The sequence below is a fragment of the Aegilops tauschii genome, chromosome 2 (genome assembly GCF_002575655.3).
Source record: "Aegilops tauschii subsp. strangulata cultivar AL8/78 chromosome 2, Aet v6.0, whole genome shotgun sequence".
Classification (NCBI taxonomy): domain Eukaryota; kingdom Viridiplantae; phylum Streptophyta; class Magnoliopsida; order Poales; family Poaceae; genus Aegilops; species Aegilops tauschii.
In genome coordinates this window covers 221,942,429-221,964,515 of record NC_053036.3, presented here as the reverse complement: position 1 = coordinate 221,964,515, position 22,087 = coordinate 221,942,429, and the positions used below count along the sequence as shown (strand labels likewise).

General features: G+C 44.1%; 2 protein-coding genes across 2 annotated transcripts; one reads left to right on the top strand and one right to left on the bottom strand.

Annotated features, from left to right (window-relative positions):
- Positions 1-14,980: 14,980 nt before the first annotated feature.
- On the top strand, positions 14,981-18,346 carry LOC109767607 (peptidyl-prolyl cis-trans isomerase FKBP20-2, chloroplastic). The gene is made up of 7 exons (XM_073508383.1): positions 14,981-15,153; positions 15,236-15,311; positions 15,470-15,684; positions 16,153-16,262; positions 16,702-16,811; positions 17,022-17,097; positions 18,011-18,346. Exons 1-7 carry the CDS (start codon positions 15,108-15,110, stop codon positions 18,128-18,130), a joined length of 753 nt encoding a protein of 250 aa, XP_073364484.1. The 5' UTR covers positions 14,981-15,107; the 3' UTR covers positions 18,131-18,346.
- A 686-nt stretch (positions 18,347-19,032) lies between these two features.
- Positions 19,033-19,434, bottom strand: LOC141040899 (uncharacterized). The gene has a single exon (XM_073507014.1). The coding sequence runs from the start codon at positions 19,432-19,434 to the stop codon at positions 19,033-19,035; it is 402 nt and encodes a 133-aa protein (XP_073363115.1).
- Between the last annotated feature and the right edge of the window lie 2,653 nt (positions 19,435-22,087).

Below are 22,087 nucleotides of genomic sequence, written 5' to 3'. Positions count from 1 at the left end.
GAGCATCATGAAATTGGTGATAGAGGATGGTTGATGATGACGACGGCGACAGATTCCCCTCTCCGGAGCCCCGAACGGACTCCAGATCAGCCCTCCCGAGAGAGATTAGGGCTTGGCGGCGGCTCCATATCGTAAAACATGATGAATCCTTCTCTCTGATTTTTTTCTCCCCGAACGTGAATATATAGAGTTGGAGTTGACGTCGGTGGAGGCTCAGGGGGCCCACGAGGCAGGGGCGTGCCCCAGGGGGGTGGGCGCGCCCTCCATCCTCATGGACTGGGTGTGGCCCCCCTGGTGTTGATTCTTTCGCCAATATTTTTTATTAATTCCAAAAATATTCTCCATGAAGTTTCAGGTCATTCCGAGAACTTTTATTTCTGCACAAAAATAACACCATGGCAATTCTGCTGAAAACAGCGTCAGTCCGGGTTAGTTCCATTCAAATCATGCAAGTTAGTGTCCAAAACAAGGGCAAAAGTGTTTGGAAAAGTAGATACGTTGGAGACGTATCAGTGCCGTCTCATGACTTTGCGAAAGGGAACACCTAGTGGATGCCCGTCCCCCCGTAGTCGATACCACAGGTTTGTACTGCAACTACATGTCAACATGGACAAAACGCACCCAACTTTTGCACGCACGTGTGAGTGACCCCCACCGTCTCCCACACCAAATTTCAACGGAATCGGAGTACGAACGGACGTTGCGTCACGTCCGGAGACCGTTTTCCGTATATTCACGAAGAAAATCTTAGTAAATGCATCGAGTGTCGAAACACACCGAATTTTTGCATGTGTGTTTGTGTTGCACACTGTAGCACGTGAAAAAAATGGTGCCGTTTCATGACTTTGCAAAAGGGAACACCTAGTGGATGCCCGTCCCCCCTAACCAATACCACAGGTTTGTACTGCAACTACATGTCAACATGGACGAAACACACCCAACTTTTGCATGCGCGTGTGAGTGACCCCCACCATCTCCCACGCCAAATTTCAATGGAATTGGTGTACGAACGGACGTTGCGTCACGTCCGGAGACCCTTTTTCTGTATTTTCACGGAGAAAATCATAGTAAATGCATCGAGTGTCGAAACGCACCGAAGTTTTGCATGCGTGTTTGTGTTGCACACAGTAGCACGTGAAAAAATGGTGCCGTTTCATGACTTTGCGAAAGAGAACACCTAGTGGATGCCCGTCCCCCCTGACCGATACCACAGGTTTGTACTGCAACTACATGTCAACATGGACGAAACACACCCAAGTTTTGCATGCGCGTGTGAGTGACCCCCACCGTCTCCCACGCCAAATTTCAACGGAATCGGAGTACGGACGGACGTTGCGTCATGCCCGGAGACCGTTTTTCCATATTTTCACGGAGAAAATCATAGTAAATGCATCGAGTGTCGAAACGCACCGAAATTTTGCATGCGTGTTTGTGTTGCACACTGTAGCATGTGAAAAAAATGGTGCCGTTTCATGGAAATATAAAAATGAATAAAAACAAAAATATAAAAAATCCCGCAGCATGGACAGATTTACCTCAGAAGATTAATGGAAATTATTGCTGTGACACTACATGATTTTGGAGTGCCAGAGCATATTTTTCGATAGCCTACTAAGGTAAGGCCGCCACACTCAGGGACTCAACATTGTCCGCACAGGACGGTATTTAAACAGGTGAATAAGCGTGACCAGAAGCAATGTGGGACTAAACGATTAGCAGGTTAGGCGGTGGCCGCCGTCGCACGGATAGGTTGGGCGGTATCGGGCCTGGCCCAGTCGGCGCTGAAAAAGGTTCTTTTCTTTTCATCGCCGTATACCGCCACGCACGGCGAAACCCTACCCCCACCACTCGCCCCCGTACACCGCCCCGTGCCCTTCGTCGCCCTATCCCCGCTCGCCCCACGTACGCACATCGCTGTCCACCGCCTCACGGTGCCAAAAAAACTGGGCGCGCCCCTACCGCCGTCAACGCTGCACGTTGCCCGCATTTTGTTGTCAGGGTGCCCAACAGCCGACGACGCATCTCGCCGATGTTCGGCTGCCCACTTTCCCTCTGCCACAGCCGCTGCTCGGCGACTGTCGCCCGGATCAAGGTCACATTTTCCCGCCCCGTACAATTTCTTCTAGTGGTATTGCGTAATTATATACATTAATGGAGAAAAAAATTTGACATGCAGTATGGACATCGATGGTGTGATTCCATGTTCCATAGAGAAGTGGATAAGTCTCGTGCAACCGCTCAGCGATTTAGGTTCTACGAAACAAACTTGCAAGAGATGTTGATCATTCCGTCAGTACAAATGAGAGATTTTTTGCTGCATTTTATGATTCTAGGTTATAACCCAAACAACAAAAAATTCATGATACAAGAAGAAACTGACAGTAAAGGTCTTATTTCACTTACCGGACGATGTGTTTTCAATATTTATGTTTAAGAATGAAGGTGAGGATGTTTTTGGCATTCTTGCGACGGAAGGAAAAGGGTTAATAAAGAAAATTCCTATTCGGTACTTTCAAAAAAATGGTCAGATAATGATAGATGACTTGATCCAAAAAATTGTGAGGAATAAATCTGCCGACGATGAGTTTCTTCGGATGGTTGTTCTTGTTTTGTTGGGGACTATTATTGCACCGATATCGGCTGTCTCCATACCAAAGGAGTACTACACGCTGGTGCATGACGTGAAGCGGATCAACACGTTGAACTTTAACGTGTTTACTTTGCGAACTTGTTTGACGGAGATTGGTAAACTCAAGCAGGACGGCCGTGTGAGGCAATGGCCATGTGGCAACCTAGCCCTACTCCAGGTATGGTATTAATTAATGTTATTTAATATTCCTTCATGTTATGTGTTCGTAATTTATTTTGTCATTTGTTTTGTAGTACTTATATTGGGAGAAGGTGCAGCCAACCACCGGCCCGAAATACGACCCGTTGTCGTTGCAAAGTCCCCTAATGAAAAACTGGACTGAATCTAAAGCGGAGAAACGAGACAAGTACGACCTGGACAATGGTCGTGGTCATGGATTGGTAATATTGTAATGTTTATTTAATAATACGTTGATTATCCATTCAAATTGTTATGTACTTATGTTTCCATTGCATACTCACTTTGCAGATAGATGACTGCATTATGAAAGAGTATAGAATGAAAAAACTTGCAGATCAACATGTTGAAAGCAGTAAGAAACCAAGTAGCTGATGTCTACTACACAACCTTCTTCTTCTAGACGTTGTTGGGCCTCCAAGTGCAGAGGTTTGTAGGACAGTAGCAAATTTCCCTCAAGTGGATGACCTAAGGTTTATCAATCCGTGGAAGGCATAGGATGAAGATGGTCTCTCTCAAGCAACGCTGCAACCAAATAACAAAGAGTCTCTTGTGTCCCCAACACACCCAATACAATGGTAAATTGTATAGGTGCACTAGTTTGGCGAAGAGATGGTGATACAAGTGCAATATGGATGGTAGATATAGGTTTTTGTAATTTCAAAATATAAAAAACAGCAAGGTAACTAATGATAAAAGTGAGCACAAACGGTATTACAATGCGTTGAAACAAGGCCTAGGGTTCATACTTTCACTAGTGCAAGTTCTCTCAACAATAATAACATAATTGGATCATATAATAATCCCTCAACATGCAACAAAGAGTCACTCCAAAGTCACTAATAGCGGAGAACAAACGAAGAGATTATTGTAGGGTACGAAACCACCTCAAAGTTATCCTTTCTGATCGATCTATTCAAGAGTCCGTAGTAAAATAACACGGAGCTATTCTTTTCGTTCAATCTATCCTAGAGTTCGTGCTAGAATAACACCTTAAGACACAAATCAACCAAAACCCTAATGTCACCTAGATACTCCAATGTCACCTCAAGTATCCGTGGGTATGATTATACGATATGCATCACACAATCTCAGATTCATCTATTCAACCAACACAAAGAACTTCAAAGAGTGCCCCAAAGTTTCTACCGGAGAGTCAAGACGAAAACGTGTGCCAACCCCTATGCATAAGTTCACAAGGTCACTGAACCCGCAAGTTGATCACCAAAACATACATCAAGTAGATCACGTGAATATCCCATTGTCACCACAGATAAGCACATGCAAGACATACATCAAGTGTTCTCAAATCCTTAAAGACTCAATCCGATAAGATAAGTTCAAAGGGAAAACTCAATCCATTACAAGAGAGTAGAGGGGGAGAAACATCATAAGATCCAACTATAATAGCAAAGCTCGCGATACGTCAAGATTGTGCCAAATCAAGAACACGAGAGAGAGAGAGAGAGAGATCAAACACATAGCTACTGGTACATACCCTCAGCCCCGAGGGTGAACTACTCCATCCTCGTCATGAAGAGCGCCGGGATGATGAAGATGGCCACCGGTGAGGGATCCCCCCTCCGGCAGGGTGCCGGAACAGGACCCCAATTGGTTTTTGGTGGCTACGGAGGCTTGTGGCGGCGGAATTCCCGATCTAGGTTATGTTCTGGAAGTTTGGATACATATAAGAGGCGTTGGCGTCGGGACCAAGTCAGGGGGGCCCCGAGGCGGCCACGAGGTAGGGGGCGCGCCCCACCCTCGTGGGTACCTCGGGACTCTTCTGTTCCATCTCCGATACTCCGTGGGCTTCTTTTGGTCCAAAAATAATCTCCGTGAAATTTCAGGTCAATTGGACTCCATTTGGTTTTCCTTTTCTGCGATACTCAAAAACAAGGAAAAAACAGAAACTGGCACCAGGCTCAAGGTTAATAGGTTAGTCCCAAAAATCATATAAAATAGCATATAAACGCATATAAAACATCCTAGATGGATAATATAATAGCATGGAACAATAAAAAATTATAGATACACTGGAGACGTATCAGCATCCGCAACCTTAATTCCTGCTCGTCCTCGAGTAGGTAAATGATAAAAATAGAATTTTTGATGTGGAATGCTACCTAACATAATTTTCAATGTAATTTTCTTTATTGTGGCATGAATATTCAAATCCAAAAGATTCAAGACAAAAGTTTAATATTGACATAAAATAATAATACTTCAAGCATACTAACCAAGCAATTATGTCTTATCAAAATAACATAGCCAAATAAAGCTTATCCCTACAAAATCATATAGTTTGGCCATGCTTCATTTCCGTCACAAAAAATGCTCCAATCATGCACAACCCCGATGACAAGCCAAGCAATTGTTTCATACTCAGCCTTTTCAAACTCTTTCAACTTTTATGCAATATATGAGCGCAAGCCATGGACATAGCACTATGGGTGGAATAGCATATGATGATGGGGGTTGTGTGAGAAGACAAAAAAGGAGAAAGTCTTACATTGACGTGGCTAATCAACGGGCTATGGAGATGCCCATCAATTGATGTCAATGCGAGGAGTAAGGATTGCCATGCAACGGATGCACTAGAGCTATAAATATATGAAAGCTCATCAAAAGAAACTAAGTGGGTGTGCATCCAACTTGCTTGCTCACGAAGACCTAGGGCATTTTGAGGAAGCCCATCATTGGAATATACAAGCCAACTTCTATAATGAAAAATTCCCACTAGTATATGAAAGTGACAAAATAAGGGACTCTCTATCATGAAGATCATGGTGCTACTTTGAAGCACAAGTGTGGAAAAAGGATAGTAACATTGCCCCTTCTCTCTTTTTCTCTCATTTTTTATGTGGGCCTTCTTTTTTTTATGGCCCCCTTTTTTGGGCTTCTTTGGCCTCTTTTTTATATATTTTATTTTTCGTCCGGAGTCTCATCCCGAATTGTGGGGGAATCATAGCCTCCATCATTCTTTCCTCACTGGGACAATGCTCTAATAATGATGATCATCACACTTTTATTTACTTACAACTCAAGAATTACAACTCGATACTTAGAACAAAATATGACTATGTGAATGCCTCCGGCGGTGTACCGGGATGTGCGATGAATCAAGAGCGACATGTATGAAAGAATTATGAAGGTGGCTTTGCCACAAATACGATGTCAACTACATGATCATGCAAAGCAATATGACAATGATGGAGCGTGTCATAATAAACGGAACGGTGAAAAGTTGCATGGCAATATATCTCGGAATGGCTATGGAATTGCCATAATAGGTAGGTATGGTGGCTATTTTGAGGAAGATATAAGGAGGCTTAGTGTGATGGAGCGTATCATATCCCGGGGTTTGGATGCACCGGCGAAGTTTGCACCAACTCTCGAGGTGAGAAAGGGCAATGCACGGTACCGAAGAGGCTAGCAACGATGGAAGGGTGATAGTGCGTATAATCCATGGACTCAACATTAGTCATAAAGAACTCACATACTTATTGCAAAAATCTACAAGTCATCAAAACCAAGCACTACACGCATGCTCCTAGGGGGATAGATTGGTAGGGAAAGACCATCGCTCGTCCCCGGCCGCCACTCATAAGGAAAGCAATCAAAGAACACCCCATGCTTCAAATTTGTCACACAACGTTTACCATACGTGCATGCTACAGGACTTGCAATCCTCAACACAAATATTTCTCAATTCCACAATTAACCAACTAGAATGACTCTAACATTACCACCTTTATATCTCAAAACAACTATCAAGTGTCAAACTTATCATAGTATTAATGCACTCTATATGAAAGTTTTTATTATACCCATCTTGGATGCCTATCATATTAGGACTAATTTTGCCAAAGCAAATTACCATGCTGTTCTAAAAGACTCTCAAAATAATATAAGTGAAGCATGAGAGATCAATAATTTCTATAAAATAAAACCACCACCGTGCTCTAAAAAGGTATAAGTGAAGCACTAGAGCAAAATTATCTAGCTCAAAAGATATAAGTGAAGCACATAGAGTATTCTAATAAATTCTGATTCATGTGTGTCTCTCCAAAAGGTGCGTACAGCAAGGATGATTGTGGTAAACTAAAAAGCAAAGACTCAAATCATACAAGACGCTCCAAGCAAAACACATATCATGTGGTGAATAAAAATATAGCGTCAAGTAAAGTTACCGATAGACGAAGACGAAAGAGGGGATGCCATCCGGGGCATCCCCAAGCTTAGGCTCTTGTTTGTCCTTGAATATTACATTGGGGTTCCTTGGGCATCCCCAAGCTTAGGCTTTTGCCACTTCTTATTCCATAGTCCATCGAATCTTTACCCAAAACTTGAAAACTTCACAACACAAAACTCAACAGAAAACTCGTAAGCTCCGTTAGTATAAGAAAATAAAACCACCACTTAGGTACTGTTGTGAACTCATACTAAATTCATATTGGTGTAATATCTACTGTATTCCAACTTCTCTATGGTTCATACCCTCCGATACTACTCATAGATTCCTCAAAATAAGCAAACAACACATAGAAAACAGAATCTGTCAAAAACAGAACAGTCTGTAGCAATCTGTATCATTAGAATACCTATGTCACTCCAAAAATTCTGAAATAAATTGGTGGACTGGAGGAATTTTTCTATTAATCATCTTCAAAAAGAATCAACCTAAAATATCTCTCCGGTCAAAAATGGCAGCTAATCTTGTGAGCGCAAAAGTTTCTGTTTTTTACATCAAGATCGCATAGACTTCACCCAAGTCTTCCCAAAGGTTCTACTTGGCACAAACACTAACTAAAACATAAGACCACATCTAAAAATAGGCTAGATGAATTAATTATTACTAAACAGGATCAAAAGCAAAGGCAAAATAAAATTGGGTTGCCTCCCAACAAGCGCTAACGTTTAACGCCCCTAGCTAGGCATGATGATTTCAATGATGCTCACATAAAAGATAAGAATTGAAACATAAAGAGAGCATCATGAAGAATATGACTAGCACATTTAAGTCTAACCCACTTCCTATGCATAGGGATTTTGTGATCAAACCATTTATGGGAACAAGAATCAACTAGCATAGGAAAGCAAAACAAGCATAACTTCAAGATTTAAAGCACATAGAGAGGAAACATGATATTATTGCAATTCCTACAAGCATATATTCCTCCCTCATAATAATTTTCAGTAGCATCATGAATGAATTCGACAATATAACCATCACATAAAGCATTCTATTCATGATCTACAAGCATAGAAAATTTACTACTCTCCACATAAGCAAATTTCTTCTCATGAATAGTAGTGGGAGCAAACTCAACAAAATAACTATCATGTGAGGCATAATCCAATTGAAAATTAAAATCAAGATGACAAGGTTCATGGTTATCATTGTTCTTTATAGCATACATGTCATCACAATAATCATCATAGATAGCAACTTTGTTCTCATAATCAATTGGAACCTCTTCCGAGATAGTGGATTCATCACTAAATAAAGTCATGACCTCTCCGAAACCACTTCCGTCAACATAATCATCATAAAAAGGAGGCATGCTATCATCATAATAAATTTGCTCATCAAAACTTGGGGGACTAAAAAATATCATCTTCATCAAACATAGCATCCCCAAGCTTGTGGCTTTGCATATCATTAGCACCATGGATATTCAAAGAATTCATACTAACAACATTGCAATCATGCTCATCATTCAAATATTTAGTGCCAAACATTTTAATGCATTCTTCTTCTAACACTTGAGCACAATTTTCCTTTCCATCATTTTCACGAAAGATATTAAAAAGATGCAGCATATGAGGCACCCTCAATTCCATTTTCTTTTTGTAGTTTTCTTTTATAAACTAACTAGTGATAAAACAAGAAACTAAATTGGCACTGGTCCATCTCCGATACTCCGTGGGCTTCTTTTGGTCCAAAAATAATATCTGTGAAATTTCAGGTCAATTGGACTCCGTTTGGTTTTCCTTTTCTGCGGTACTCAAAAATAAGAAAAAAACAGAAACTGGCACCCGGCTCTAGGTTAATAGGTTAGTCCCAAAAATCATATAAAATAGCATATAAACACATATAAAACATCCTAGATGGATAATATAATAGCATGGAACAATCAAAAATTATAGATACGTTGGAGATGTATCAGTAGCCGAAAGTCATCTGTTACGGGAAAGAGAAAAGTGGATTGTGTGTCCGAGGTCTCTACTAACCTAAAGCCTTTTATGGACCGGGTTATGAATGATATGAAGGAAATTCGTAAGGAATAGCTTCGTATGCCGGAGTTATGCGCACAGGTAAAAATTGGGCAATTCTGGTATGCACTCTATTAAATTCGTTAAATTGACAAAAAATTATAACATGTTACTGTGCTTACTTTTGCAGAGATTGTTAGAGAAAATGAATAAAACAGGTGTGCGGTACAAACCAGGCACAATAGCAGAGGAGGAAGAAAATCTGTATGGACAGAATAGTGAGTCCAGGTATGAAAACAAGTATCCTAATAAAGAATTTCAGTACGATGACATACACACACCTAATGGACGAAATGGCAGTGGACATTATGATTTGGATTCTGAAGGAGGGGATTTGTTCAAACTCAGTATTGGTCACTTGAGTAGCTATAAGGGTGAGAAGGATGATCCTATAGATGTCCCAGAGCAGTCGGAAAAAAGAGAAGCATCATCTCTAAAAACAGATGAAATAAAAGCAACGAGATGGGAAGTGAAACAAAATGAGCAAGAAGTGTCACAGGGCATGTCAGATGATAATAGCGAAGGCGGACTGTGTCAAAGTACCAGAAATCTCCTTATGTTAAAAAGACTCCGAAAATTCCGCAAAAGCGAGTAAGTTAAATACGGTATGAATATTTCTTTGATAATTATATATTGAAAAATTATACTATAACTTTATTGACTTGTGTTGTAGAACTGTTTAATTGAACAATCCCTCAGTTTGATCATTCTGTGGATGATATGGTGCGTGCGGCTGTGCAGTACGTGAAAGCGTACGGGCACTCACCAAAACATAAGAACCATGAAATATTCAACAACAGTAAAGATGAAGGACTATCTGCGGCAAGAGCTTGCCAGATAATTAACCATGCATGGTTATACGGTGATGTATGTACTTTAATTGTCATGCTTATTTCATGTGCTAAATATATTGCATCCATGTTAAATTTACTCATCTATTTCAGGTAATTGACACTTATGCGACGTACATATCGGATTCAAGTATCGCCAAGGACAGGTATCTTGTACCCACACATAGGTCTTACTGGTTACTACACACTCGCCCAAAGTTAGTAAGACGAGGGAAGTCGGTAGACGATCCGGAAGGTTTAGCAGATGCAAATGAACCTCTCAACAGATGCATGACAGAATATTTTGCAAAACCTAAGGTACCGTTTGCAATGCAGAATTGTTTTTACATTACTATCATATGTGAAAGGCGAGCTTAGTAACAATATTTGAATTGTCAAATAGGCTTATTTTCCTTTAAATAAGGATAAAAATCACTTGATTACATGTGTTATGCACACTGGAAAGAAAGAGTTTCAAATTCTTGATTCTGAGAGGGGGGGGGGGTGGAATATCTCTAAAGCTACCAGGAAATTCGTTGAAATTTTTGTAAGTTTCGTATTCATGTGTGTACAATTAAGCCTATGTTTTGTTTACCATATGTACTCAACGTGTTTGTATCATTTTTTTTTCCAGAGAGAACAACTCGCAGGAGATATCCAAGATGCAAATGCTAGTGCAATTATGTCGTTCCCAGATGTGTCTGCATGGCCTATAGTCCCGTACGACATGCCTCAACAAGAAGATGGGTGAGTTACATGTTGCACGTGCTTTTGAAATACATTAATTGATTCAGTGATATCTTACTTAACGTGCTTTGAAAATTGCATTTCTGGTTTTCGAACACAAAAACTCATGTGGGCTGTTCCTCCTTCGCTGTTTTCAATATGGGACGGAGAAAAATTTATAAACGCTATTTCTCAGGTGGGTACGTATCGGAGGCGAGCATCGCCCGCACCACGCGTCCTGTGCTCGCCTGAAGATGGCCCGCGACTGTGGTCGCCGAGAGGAGGCGAGCGTCGCCAGCGCCCGCGCCTAACGTGCTCGCCTCATGCGGCTCAAATGGCGACACGTGTTTGGCGCGAGATGGCCCGCGTGGGGGCGCGTCATCTGGCGAGCCGGCCCGCGCCGCGCGTCGCTCCAGGTTTGGCATGTGCTGCCCCAAGGTTGATTCCCCCTCTACCCACCTGCGCCCTCTGCGCCCGAGGGCGGTGTAGCCCCGAGATCGCCATCTGCGGCGGCACCTGAATCATCCTCGTACGTTGCGCCCCTTTGCGCCGTCTCGCGCCACTCGCGGCCCAGCGGCTATTAATTTTTATAAAAAACAAAGCAACCGACGTCTGTAGAACGCCTCCGATCGCCCAACATCCATGATTTATACATCAAATCATATATTTTTAAAGAAATAATGTGTACATCACATATCGTATTAAAAACAATACCTATAGCGCCAAGAAATATATATTCTAAAGTAAAAATGTGTATGTCGCATATCATATTAAAAACAACGAGTATAATGCCAACAAATATGACATAAGTAAACACCGATTACAAGTCTACCGTAGCGATGTACCGAAACAAATTTATAAGTAGTATTCTTTAATACAACCAAATAAATCATCAACTCTGTTCAGAAGTTGTTCCACTTATTCAAACAATCCGTGCTATGATCATCATGCCATGTTCCTGCATAGAAAGATCATAATATATGTGAAAATTTTGTAAACAATAAACTAAACAAGAAAAGTACGTTAAAAAATGTGTACACATACTTAGGATTCCGAGGACAATTGTTCTTGAAATGACCTTTTATTCTACATAAACCGCATAGGCGCACAGGAGGTTTCTCATTGGAACCTTTAGGTCTACCGTTTTTAGTCACGCCAGGTTCCTTACCACGGCCTTTCTTATTCTGCCCTTTTGGTGCTCCTTTCGTATTGACTTTCTCTGGATCACCAACAAAAACATGATCTTGATCCGGCAGAAAAGCATCGTCATGCGCAACCCTATGCTGTCTCACATAATCCTCCTCCTCAACGTCCTTGTTTGCTATCACATCCTCGAGAGCAGCCTTCAGTTTGTCAAATAGAAATGGTCTATGACATGCCGCATGAGATGCTTCCGCAGACAAAATAGTCAACTCACTGTACTTAGTTCTGTCCTCAGTACCTGCCCATTCCCATGCGAAGAGATCGCTAGTGCGTTTCACGGGCAGTCCACCTCTAGCATTCTTGGTGAATCTTCGCAGCACTAAGCACTCAGGTAAGTCCTTCACGTTCAACCTGGCCAAAACATAAAGAACATGCTTGCATGGGAGACCTTTACATTTCATACTATCACAACTGCACTTCACTGTTTCTTCTGAGTTAGTAGGTGTATAGTCCACTTTGAATCTCAGTTGCCTGTTATTTTTCCATGCCACTATGAATCTCTGACTGACGGCTCCACTGAGTCTATCTATGATCTCAAGATCTGCTGCCTTCTTCATTTCTTTCTGCAAGAGGTAAAAGTTCACCACAGTGAAGTCACGGGCAGCGGCTTTCGCAATGCATTTGAACTCATCGAGTACTGCTACAGGGAGTGTCTGTGTGGACATGCAGTCGTCGTATGACTCGTTCTCACGGAGGCGAACAATGCAGTTCTCATAATGCACAACCATATCAACAATTGTCATGCCAGAGTCAAGATGCATATGAAGGCAAGAGTTCAGACTCTCGCTCCTCTGGTTACTCCGCATACCAAGGAAGAAACCACCGGTGAGATATGACGCAGCCCAAAGCCTTTTCTTCCTGTACATCCTACGCAACCATGTTTCAGTTTTCTCCGACTCCCATTTAGCTTTAAAAGCTGCCCATCTCGCCTCAAACTCATCATGTGTAGTAGCATAGTAAATAAGAGACCTGAACTCCTTAAGGGACTTGTGGTGGAGGTGTTTCTGCATGTTTTTCTCTATATGCCACGAATAAAGTCGATGCCACACGTCAGTAAGGACCTTCCCGATGGCCCTTATCATGGCTGCGTCTCCGTCAGTAATTACAGACCTCGGCTTCTTCTGACAATGAGCTCTGAAGAAGGTCTGCAACACCCAAACATATGTATCCTCAGTCTCATCTGACACAACAGCACAACCGAACACAGTGGTGCAACAATGATTGTTTAGACCAACAAAAGGTATGAATGGCATTCCGTACCTATTCATCTTATAAGTGTTGTCGAAGACGGTTACATCATCGAAGTCAAGGTAATCCCGACGTGACTGAGAATCACACCAGAACATGTTCTTCAGCTTGCCTTCTGCGTCAACAGTGTGCTCAAATAAAAAGTCTGGATCCCTTGCCTTTCTCGTCATCATGATACCAATCGCAGTGTCCGCATCACCCTTTGCGAGCAACTTCATTTTCTCCCTATAACACATGTTATAAAGCTTCCTCCTCCCGAAACCAGCCCTTGCATATGATCCATACCTACTAACGAAGTTGTCATAAATCCAATGTTTTCTGATGCCAGCACCTGCCATTGCTAAGATCTCGAGCTTCTGGTATTCCTTTGTCTGATTATGAGACCGAAGATATATAACTTCATCCAGTCTAGCAAGAGTGTGACTATGATCATCGCTGAAACTGCTGACATACCAAATGGAGCGCTCTCTATCAAGCTTCACAGTTAGATGGGCCTCAATAACACCGACTCTCTGCTCTCAGCCTGCACTTCTTCCCTTCCATGGTACAAAACTTGGCCTGTCGTTTCCCAGCCCTCGAACAGAGAAACCTCCTCAAGTGCCTACGCGCGTCGACACCCTTCGCATATTTCAAGTTGTCCCTCCTAATGCTGAAGCCATGCTTTTTCGCATAGTCGTTATAGAAATCATATGCCTCCTCATCTGTCCTGAACGTCGTGGACATCACCATCCAATGCCTGTCTAGTGATTCTTGCTGGTATTCATCGTACCCAGTGTCAAAATTGCACTCATCACCATTGGCATCATCATCGTTTTCGCACGGGCCACCAACCTCTCCCTGAAAAAAATACAAACAACCTTATATGCCAGTAAGTAGTTGTATGAGGACTATCATATGTATTCACTTTGCACTACTTACTTTGCTCGAGCTGTCATTATAAGATGCATCGATATCGTTTTCGTCATTGGCATCATCGAAGAAATTCCACTCATAGTATCCTTCCACTTCCATCTGCGCAAATTTTAAATATGATATGTAAGATTTGATGTGTTTGTCATGTCACTTTAAACTAACCTGCATAATTTTAAACTTACATGGCTACCGCTTTCAGCATATGAATCATCTACATCCATATCCGCATTGTCATCATCCCCTGCTACCCGTGCAAAGTCAAACAAGTACATGTTAGTGTCATCGCGGATGCTTGTATTTAATATGCTTGACAACATGCAGACCACTTACATTGTCACTGTAAGACTCATCCAAACTCATATAATTTTCCCCGTCATGTTCGTCTTCATCCAATGACAATGATCCGTCCTCGCTACCACCGTCATCACCGTCATATCCGATTTCTGCCTCCATCTATACACGTTTATATATAATCAAGATCCATTCAAACATCACCTAACATCCTCGTAACTAAAATCCGTTTTTAAATCACTATGCCAACTGCTCGCGTACCTCGTTGCCTTCGTCAGACATGGCGCTGAGATTCGCTGGAGGCTCAAGGGCGAACAGCACGGCGAGCTGACAACGGCGGCGTCTCCCGGACCTAGGCGGTTGTCGGCGTCCAGTCGCGCACAACGCGTCAGTATTACTAGGTGCTGACGGCGTCTTTATTTTCTCGTCGGCCAGGTACTGCCGGAGATGGCGGTGGCGGCGGCGGAGCGAGAGGCGGCGGCGGCGGCGACAGGAAGATAGGGTTCGCCCGGTCGGGTTTTTTTTTTTCACTCGAACCACACGGGCGTACACCGGGCGTGGGCGCGGACGGGCGGGCGTACGTACAGGGCCGTACGGCGACGTGGGCGCGCGTACGGCGGGCGGGTATTTTAATACGACGTGTGAAATGACCGTCCCTTATACGTTTTGGGTGTGTGTGCGCTGTACAGAAGCGCACCTCTTCTTTGGCTCAATTATCCCCTTCCTTCCTTCCTTCCTTGTGCTTCTTCATTCAGCTGGCACTGCGAGTGAGCGCGGGATTGGAGGAGAAGGAGATGGAGCTGGTGTCCTCCTCCCGCTCCACCCTATCCTCTTGCAGCCGTGAGGCCTCCCCTCCCCTCCACTCCATCTCCATGAACGAGCTCTTCATTTGCTCATTTCTCTCGCGCTTCTTTTCTTGCAGGACTGGCTGCTCCCTCCAGGTCCAGTTCCACGACGGCATCCGCAGCCGCTAGGCGCCATGGGAAGAGGCTATTATGGTAGTAAATCATCAATTTTGTGTTATATTTTGGTCGCTAGCCTTGCCTGTTTGGTAAACTAGAGCTATTCTGCTCTAGAAAAAAAACGAAAATACGCACATTTCATCGTTATATCTTGTGTTGTATTTGACCTGGTTTTGTTAATGCAAACAATCCAGTGTCTTGGGTGGAGACAGGAATGGTAAGCTCAAGATCGGGAAGCGGGCGGCTCTTGCTCTGCTCCTGGCTACGCCCACGCTCTCACTGCCCTTCTCCGCCCACGCCAAGACCAAGACCATAAATCCTTATGACGAAAGACGCTTGCTTCAGCAGAACAAGAAGATCCAGGAAGCCAACCGTGCACCTGATGATTTCCCAAACTTCATCAGAGAAGGTGATCATGTCCCATTATCTATGTATGTAGTAGTCCCTCCGCAAAGAAATATAAGAGCCTTTAGATCAGGGATTATTTATGTTTCTTGTCCATGCATATACCTAGCCTGCCTCAACTGGTTTGGTTGTCACCACCAAAATTCTTTTGGATATAGGCTGCAACTCAATTTACTTGATTCCAAACTATGCAAGCTAATTTTTCACTTGCACAAATATCTATGGATTTCCTTTTCCAAAAAAAATATTATCGATGGATTTATTTGTAGCCTTCTTTTTGTGCCTACCGTATACGCTTGTTCATTTGCAAGTCAGATGCAAGTTTCGGATCATCAGCATTTTACACTTCAGTCAGTTGGTGTTTCGTTATTCAGGGTATCATTGTTGATATGGTTTTTGTTTCTATCTTCTAATTCTGGAACCCGGATGACTAATTAAATATCACGCTATATATTGACTAAATGCATTTCAGGTTTTCAGGTCAAAGTAGTGACACCCGACAACTACATAACTCGGGACTCCGGATTAATATATGAGGACGTCAAAGTTGGTACAGGCGATTGCCCAAAGGATGGTCAGCAGGTTATTCCCTGAATTATTCTCCCTCCGTAAAGAAATATAAGAGCGTTTAGATCGGGAGTAATATATTTATGTCTGTCTGATCTCTTTTCGAAATGAAAAAAATGTGTGTGATCTGGCATTCATGTTTTCTTTTTTTGGATAGGAATTAACTGTTTGTTATTTCATGTTTAATTTCTTGTGTGTGAACACGTTTCACATAATTTGTCAATCTCGTTCTCATGTTTTTTTGTTAAGCATGGACCAGTTGGTTCTTCCATTGTTCTTATAATATAGTACTACTAAAGGAGTAGAAGTCTAAAGCAAAATAAGTAATTTTAATTTTATTTCTTGTAAATTGGTGACTAATATAGGGAACTACATTTAGTTTATAAATATTTGCAGCATATGTTATTGTTCTATTCTTCTTGTGCGATACTGACTTCCATCCGCCAAATTACAGGTTATATTTCACTATGTGGGCTACAACGAATCAGGACGAAGGATAGATAGCACCTACATCCAGGGTTCGCCTGCCAAAATTCGACTAGGCAACAAATCATTAGTTCCAGGAAAGTATTCACTAGTTACATGATATGTCCTCCTTTGGTCTCCTGGAATGTTGAACACCGGATTGAACTATGCCTAGCCATGTCAATAATATTCTAAACTGGGGCTGGGCTTGCAAAACTATCCTCGGCCTGGTTATTCTGATGAACTTCTCGCCTTCTCGAGACATATCGTTGTAACACCACAACTTATTTCAGGCTTTCTTGATGCAGGTTTTGAAGAGGGGATTCGGGACATGAAGCCAGGGGGGAAGAGAAGACTAATTATACCTCCTGAGCTTGGTCCTCCTGTAAGTGACTGTCATCTCTTGCATGGCAGCATTTTTCACTTGTTGACTTCTTGTGTATTTTACCTTGTTCTGTATGTACTTGCTGTTGCACTAATCAGAAATCATCACTGACCCTGCCCTGCCATATTCAATATTTAAAATCATATAACCGTAGAACTGGTGGATAAACTTATGCTCACAACTTCTTGGGTAGAGGCAAAGGGTAAATTGGTAGGATGGCTTATTCTAAGATAGATTGCAAACTATCTAGTTGCATGGTGCGACCATTGTTTCACTGATCTTCTTAGTAGGGTTCTTTTCTTATGGGACCAGTAGTGTACAGTGATATTTAGGAGTACAAAACACTAGATAGAAACGTTTGGAAACAAAGTTAAATCAGCCCAGAAATGGCAGTAGTCTGGAGACAAGAAGATTAGATTTCCTGAATTAAAGTGAACTATACTTCCTGTACCAAGAATATTCCTGTCCATCCAAAAAATATTTGTGTTAAATATAGACATAGTTGGAGGCACCTTATTTGGAAATATGTTTGCGGTGAGAATATAATACTAAGTTCCATAAAGCCTGAAGAACTTAGCTAAAGAAGCTCACATCTGGACAAACATTTTATGGAGGCAATATAAATGACAAATCAGAAGGAAAAATGCGAGGGGTTTAAGATTAGTGTGCTGATGATGCTAATGGTAAACAAGACGACCGTTTACGAAGAAACAAGGAAAAAAACCTAGTTATATAGGAACCAAAATAATTTCATAGATCCCACCGAACCAGCTTATAGTGGCTGCAGCTCAGATCTTTACTCATCTGCGATGCTGCCTCATACGGATATCCTTGGCATAAGAATAGAGTACCAATCACTGTCAAGAGCAAATATGGTACACAGTTTCTGACATATATGTTTTGTTTGCTGAAGGTTGGGCCATCGACGTTCTTTAGCGCGAAACAGTTTGAAGTATTCGACGTCGAGCTACTCTCAGTGCAGGACTGCCAGCGGAGGACAATAGCTTTCTACTCTGATGTTGTCTGCACTTGATCATCTGGTCTGTTAGTCCCGACCGGTGCAGCATTCTCCTCCTACAACCCTGTAGGAAAAAATTGTTACCTATTGTTTTTCGAGAAAACGCAGGGGACCCATGCGTCTCATTCCATTGAAAAGAGAGAGTTTGTAATTTACAATCCTCCTAGGAGGTGGTTTCAGACATCAAGTAGATGCTAGTGCACATCCCATGTGGGGGCAGCACAACTCTAAGCCCAGCAGCGCCAGCAGTAGTCCAGAGCCTGGCTTCGGCTTTGATCCTACTCACTAAGGTGGGCTTTGATCCTACTCACTAAGGTGTGAACGGATGGTTGCGCGCGGTCGAAGATGCAGTCGTTTCTGTGTTTCCAAATCATCCAGGATGTCAGAAGCGTCGCGGATGCAAGCCCCTTGCGCATCAGCTGGGGGGTGTCTTGCCTGGCATTGAGCCACCAGTCGAGCAGGGAGCTGTCATTGGCCGGCGCTCGGCAGGTCATGTGCATCCAGGAAAGGATCTCGTGCCAAACCTGCCGCGAGGAGGGGCAGGCTAGCAGGAGGTGCTGCATCGTCTCCGGGGCCTGGTTGCACAAGGGACACGCCGTGTGGTGCTGAAGCCCATGTCGTGCGAGGCGGTCAGCCGTCCAGCAGCGGTCAAGGCTGACAAGCCAGAGAAAGAATTTCACTTTCGGCGGCGCCCAACTCTTCCAAGTGAGCTTCCAGTGGTTGCAGGCGATTGATCCGTGGAAGGATGCGTGGTAGGCGGATTTAGCAGTGTAGGTGCCGGCCTCGGTTCACTTCCAAATCAGCTTGTCAGGCTCGGCGGAGAGGGCAATACCCTCGAGGAGTCGCCAAAGCAACAAGTACTGACCGATCTCGTGAACTCCCAGGACGCCGTGGATGTCGCGCGCCCAGAGGTGGGCTTATAGGCCCTCAGCGATCGTCCTGTTCTTCCTTTGCCGTTTTGGGATGTAGGCATGCAGCAAGGGGGCAATCTCGCCAACGAAGCGCCCATTGATCCACCGGTCTTCCCAAAATTTGGTGTTATGGCCGTTCCCATTGGACGTGTGGGTGCTGGCGAAGAAGAAGGCCTGCTCCTCGGTAGGGAACTGGAGGCCGAGACCAGCCCATGCATGGCGCTCGTCGATTTTGCTGAACCAGAGCCAACGGGTCCTGAGCGCCATGCCGGTGCGCTCTAGGTCATGCACTCCCAATCCGCCAAGGCTCCTGGGGAGCGCGACGCGGCGGCAGTTGACATGGCAGTGGCCTCCTTTAGCCTCGGCGCGCCCGGCCCAAACGAACCCGTGCTGGATACGCTCGAGCATGCGGAGGATCCTCTTTGGGGGCGCCAACACAAGCAGCTGGTGTAGCGGGATCGCGCTAAGCACCAATTTCACTAGTGTAACACCTCGAGAATCATGCTACAGTAATCCCCCCTAATGGTGGCCATGCCATCATGATTACTATGAAGCTTGCCACTTGTCCAAAAATTCAAAGCCTTTTTCAAATTTAAAATAAGTCAAATAAATTATTTCTTCGAGCAATAAAACTAAAATGTTTGCATTATTTTAAAAAGTCCCCTGATCACTTCTCATGTTGAAATCAACATCATTTGACTGACCAATTAACCCCTAGGAAATTATAAAGTGGTCCAACAGTAAATAAAAATAGCCTTTTCAAAATAAACAAATACTTATACAATTCCAAGTGTCCCCAAACTTTGTGGGACGCTCCAGAATATTGCATAGTAATTATTTGCAAATTTTGAGTCCAAGCAAAATTCATCTGCTATGTGAACTAAATAGAAAACTGAGACAAAATGATTAACAAAAAAGGAGAAAGGAAAATGGACAAACTTACCTGTTGGACTGGGCTCTATGTGCACAGTGGACAATCGACCCAGCCCAACCGTGCCTTCTCCTTCCTTCGTGTTCACATGAGACTGTGGCGCGCATCCGGTCGCCATGGTCGCGGATGGACGCGTGCCGGCCATCCCACGGCTCTCCTACCGGATAGGGCCGAGCCAGACCCCCTACAAACCCTAGCGCCTCCCCACTTCCCCTTCCCTCGCGCTGCTTCGCTCTCTCCCGCACCCACCCGTGTCATCATTGCCATGGCCTCCTCCGTCCGTGTGGCCGTCGTCCACCTCGTCGGTTCAGGCCCTCACCTGGAGCTGCGTCTGGTTCGTCTTCGTTGACTCCGAGGAGTAGCTCGAGCAGGAGATCGCCGCCCCGCTTCGGCCGGAGTTCCCCGTCGAATCCACTTACGGCTGCTGCTACTAAGCTGCCAACGGGACCCCATGCGCCCCCTAGGTGAGCTCACGGTCCTCCTCGACCCCCTTTCGCTCCTCGTGCCTCGTTGGCTCGTTTCCGTCACGGTTGAGCCATCACCGCCGTCGGACGTCTCGTCCCGGTCACTTCCGGCCGTTCTAGCTCGTGCCCGTGCCACCTTGGACCAGTCAACCCTGTCAGCTTTGACTGTTGACTGCTGACTGGGCAGTCAACAGGGCCCCACATGTCATACACTTACACACATTGCTGGGTACACTCCTGTGTACCCAAAACAATTTATCTAGTTATTAATTTCGAATTGATTTAAATCCAGCAATTCCGAAAATGTTTTGAAACTTTGAAAATCAATAGAAAATAATCCGTAAGTCGGATGAAAATAATTTATATATGAAAGTTGCTCAGAAAAATCCAACAAACCCGAATACGTGGTCCATTCATCTGTCACATGCCCCTAGCATGCTGAACATGGAACCGTCCCCCTCTTTTCTTCTGTCCGAAAAACGCCAAACACTGGAAAACCCATCTGGATGTTTCCCTCCTCCGTCTACAACATGTAGCACTACGTTAGGTCAACCCTAGCTCTGCATATCGTCATGTCATGCTTAGTGATGCATCTGTTTGCACTATATTTACTGTTTCTTCCCCCCCTTCTCTCCGGTAGACCCCGAGACCGATGATGCCCCTGTGTCGACTACGTCACCGACGACCCTTCTTCCTTTGCAGCGGAGCTTTCAGGCAAGCAAACCCCCCTTGAGCATTCTGATATCGCCCATTTCTTTTCCTCCCATGCTTGCATTAGAACTGCTACTGTTTTTGTATGATCCTATTCTGATGCATAGCCTGTTTTTGTTACCTGCTTTCATACCTTACCTGTTTATCCTAAACTACTTAGTATAGGTTGGTTAGTGATCCATGTGTGACCCCTAACCTTGTCCCAGTTGCCCCGCTTTATGTTCGATGACTCGATCAGCATTATCGACGTCCAGGCCCCGACACCACACATCACCCCCCTTAGTTGTACGACCTCTGCAGAGTTATTTATCGAGTGCCGAGGGTGATACCTCGTCAGCACTTCTGATGTTAACCCTGTAGTGTAGCTATTCGATCGTGGTCATCGAGGGTGATTCCTCCTTCACCACTCCCGATAACGACTTTGTCGTGCAACCCCTCAAGTGTGGACCATCGAGGGTGATCCCTCCAAGTCCACCTTGACGGTTACATCAAGTGGGAATCCATTGAGGGTGATTCCTCGAGTCCCCCCCTTGCTGTTCCGGACACACGGTTACTTTGACTTACCACAGAACCATGATGACATCGGGTCGACCCCGAGGGGTACCCGCGAGTGATGTGAAGTCGGGTTGACCTGGAGGGTACCCGAGAGATAATTACGTGGCACGGCCGGTCATTCTTAGCCCTTGCCATAAGTCCATGAGACGGGGAGACGGGTTCACATGATCGTGAGTCTCTGCTCGTTACCGCGCACTACCAAGACACTAACGGTTTGGATATTTGATCCGAGTAGGCCTCTGGCCTTTTCACACTAACCATCACACGGGAATAAGTATGGGCACTCCGCGTCGTATGTATCAGTTGAAAGCTCTTCGGACGTCAGCAATGGAGCGGCATGCGCCTGGGTGGCCCGCGTAAGCACCTTCCTTATATAAGGAGGTAGCCAGGACTGATCCCG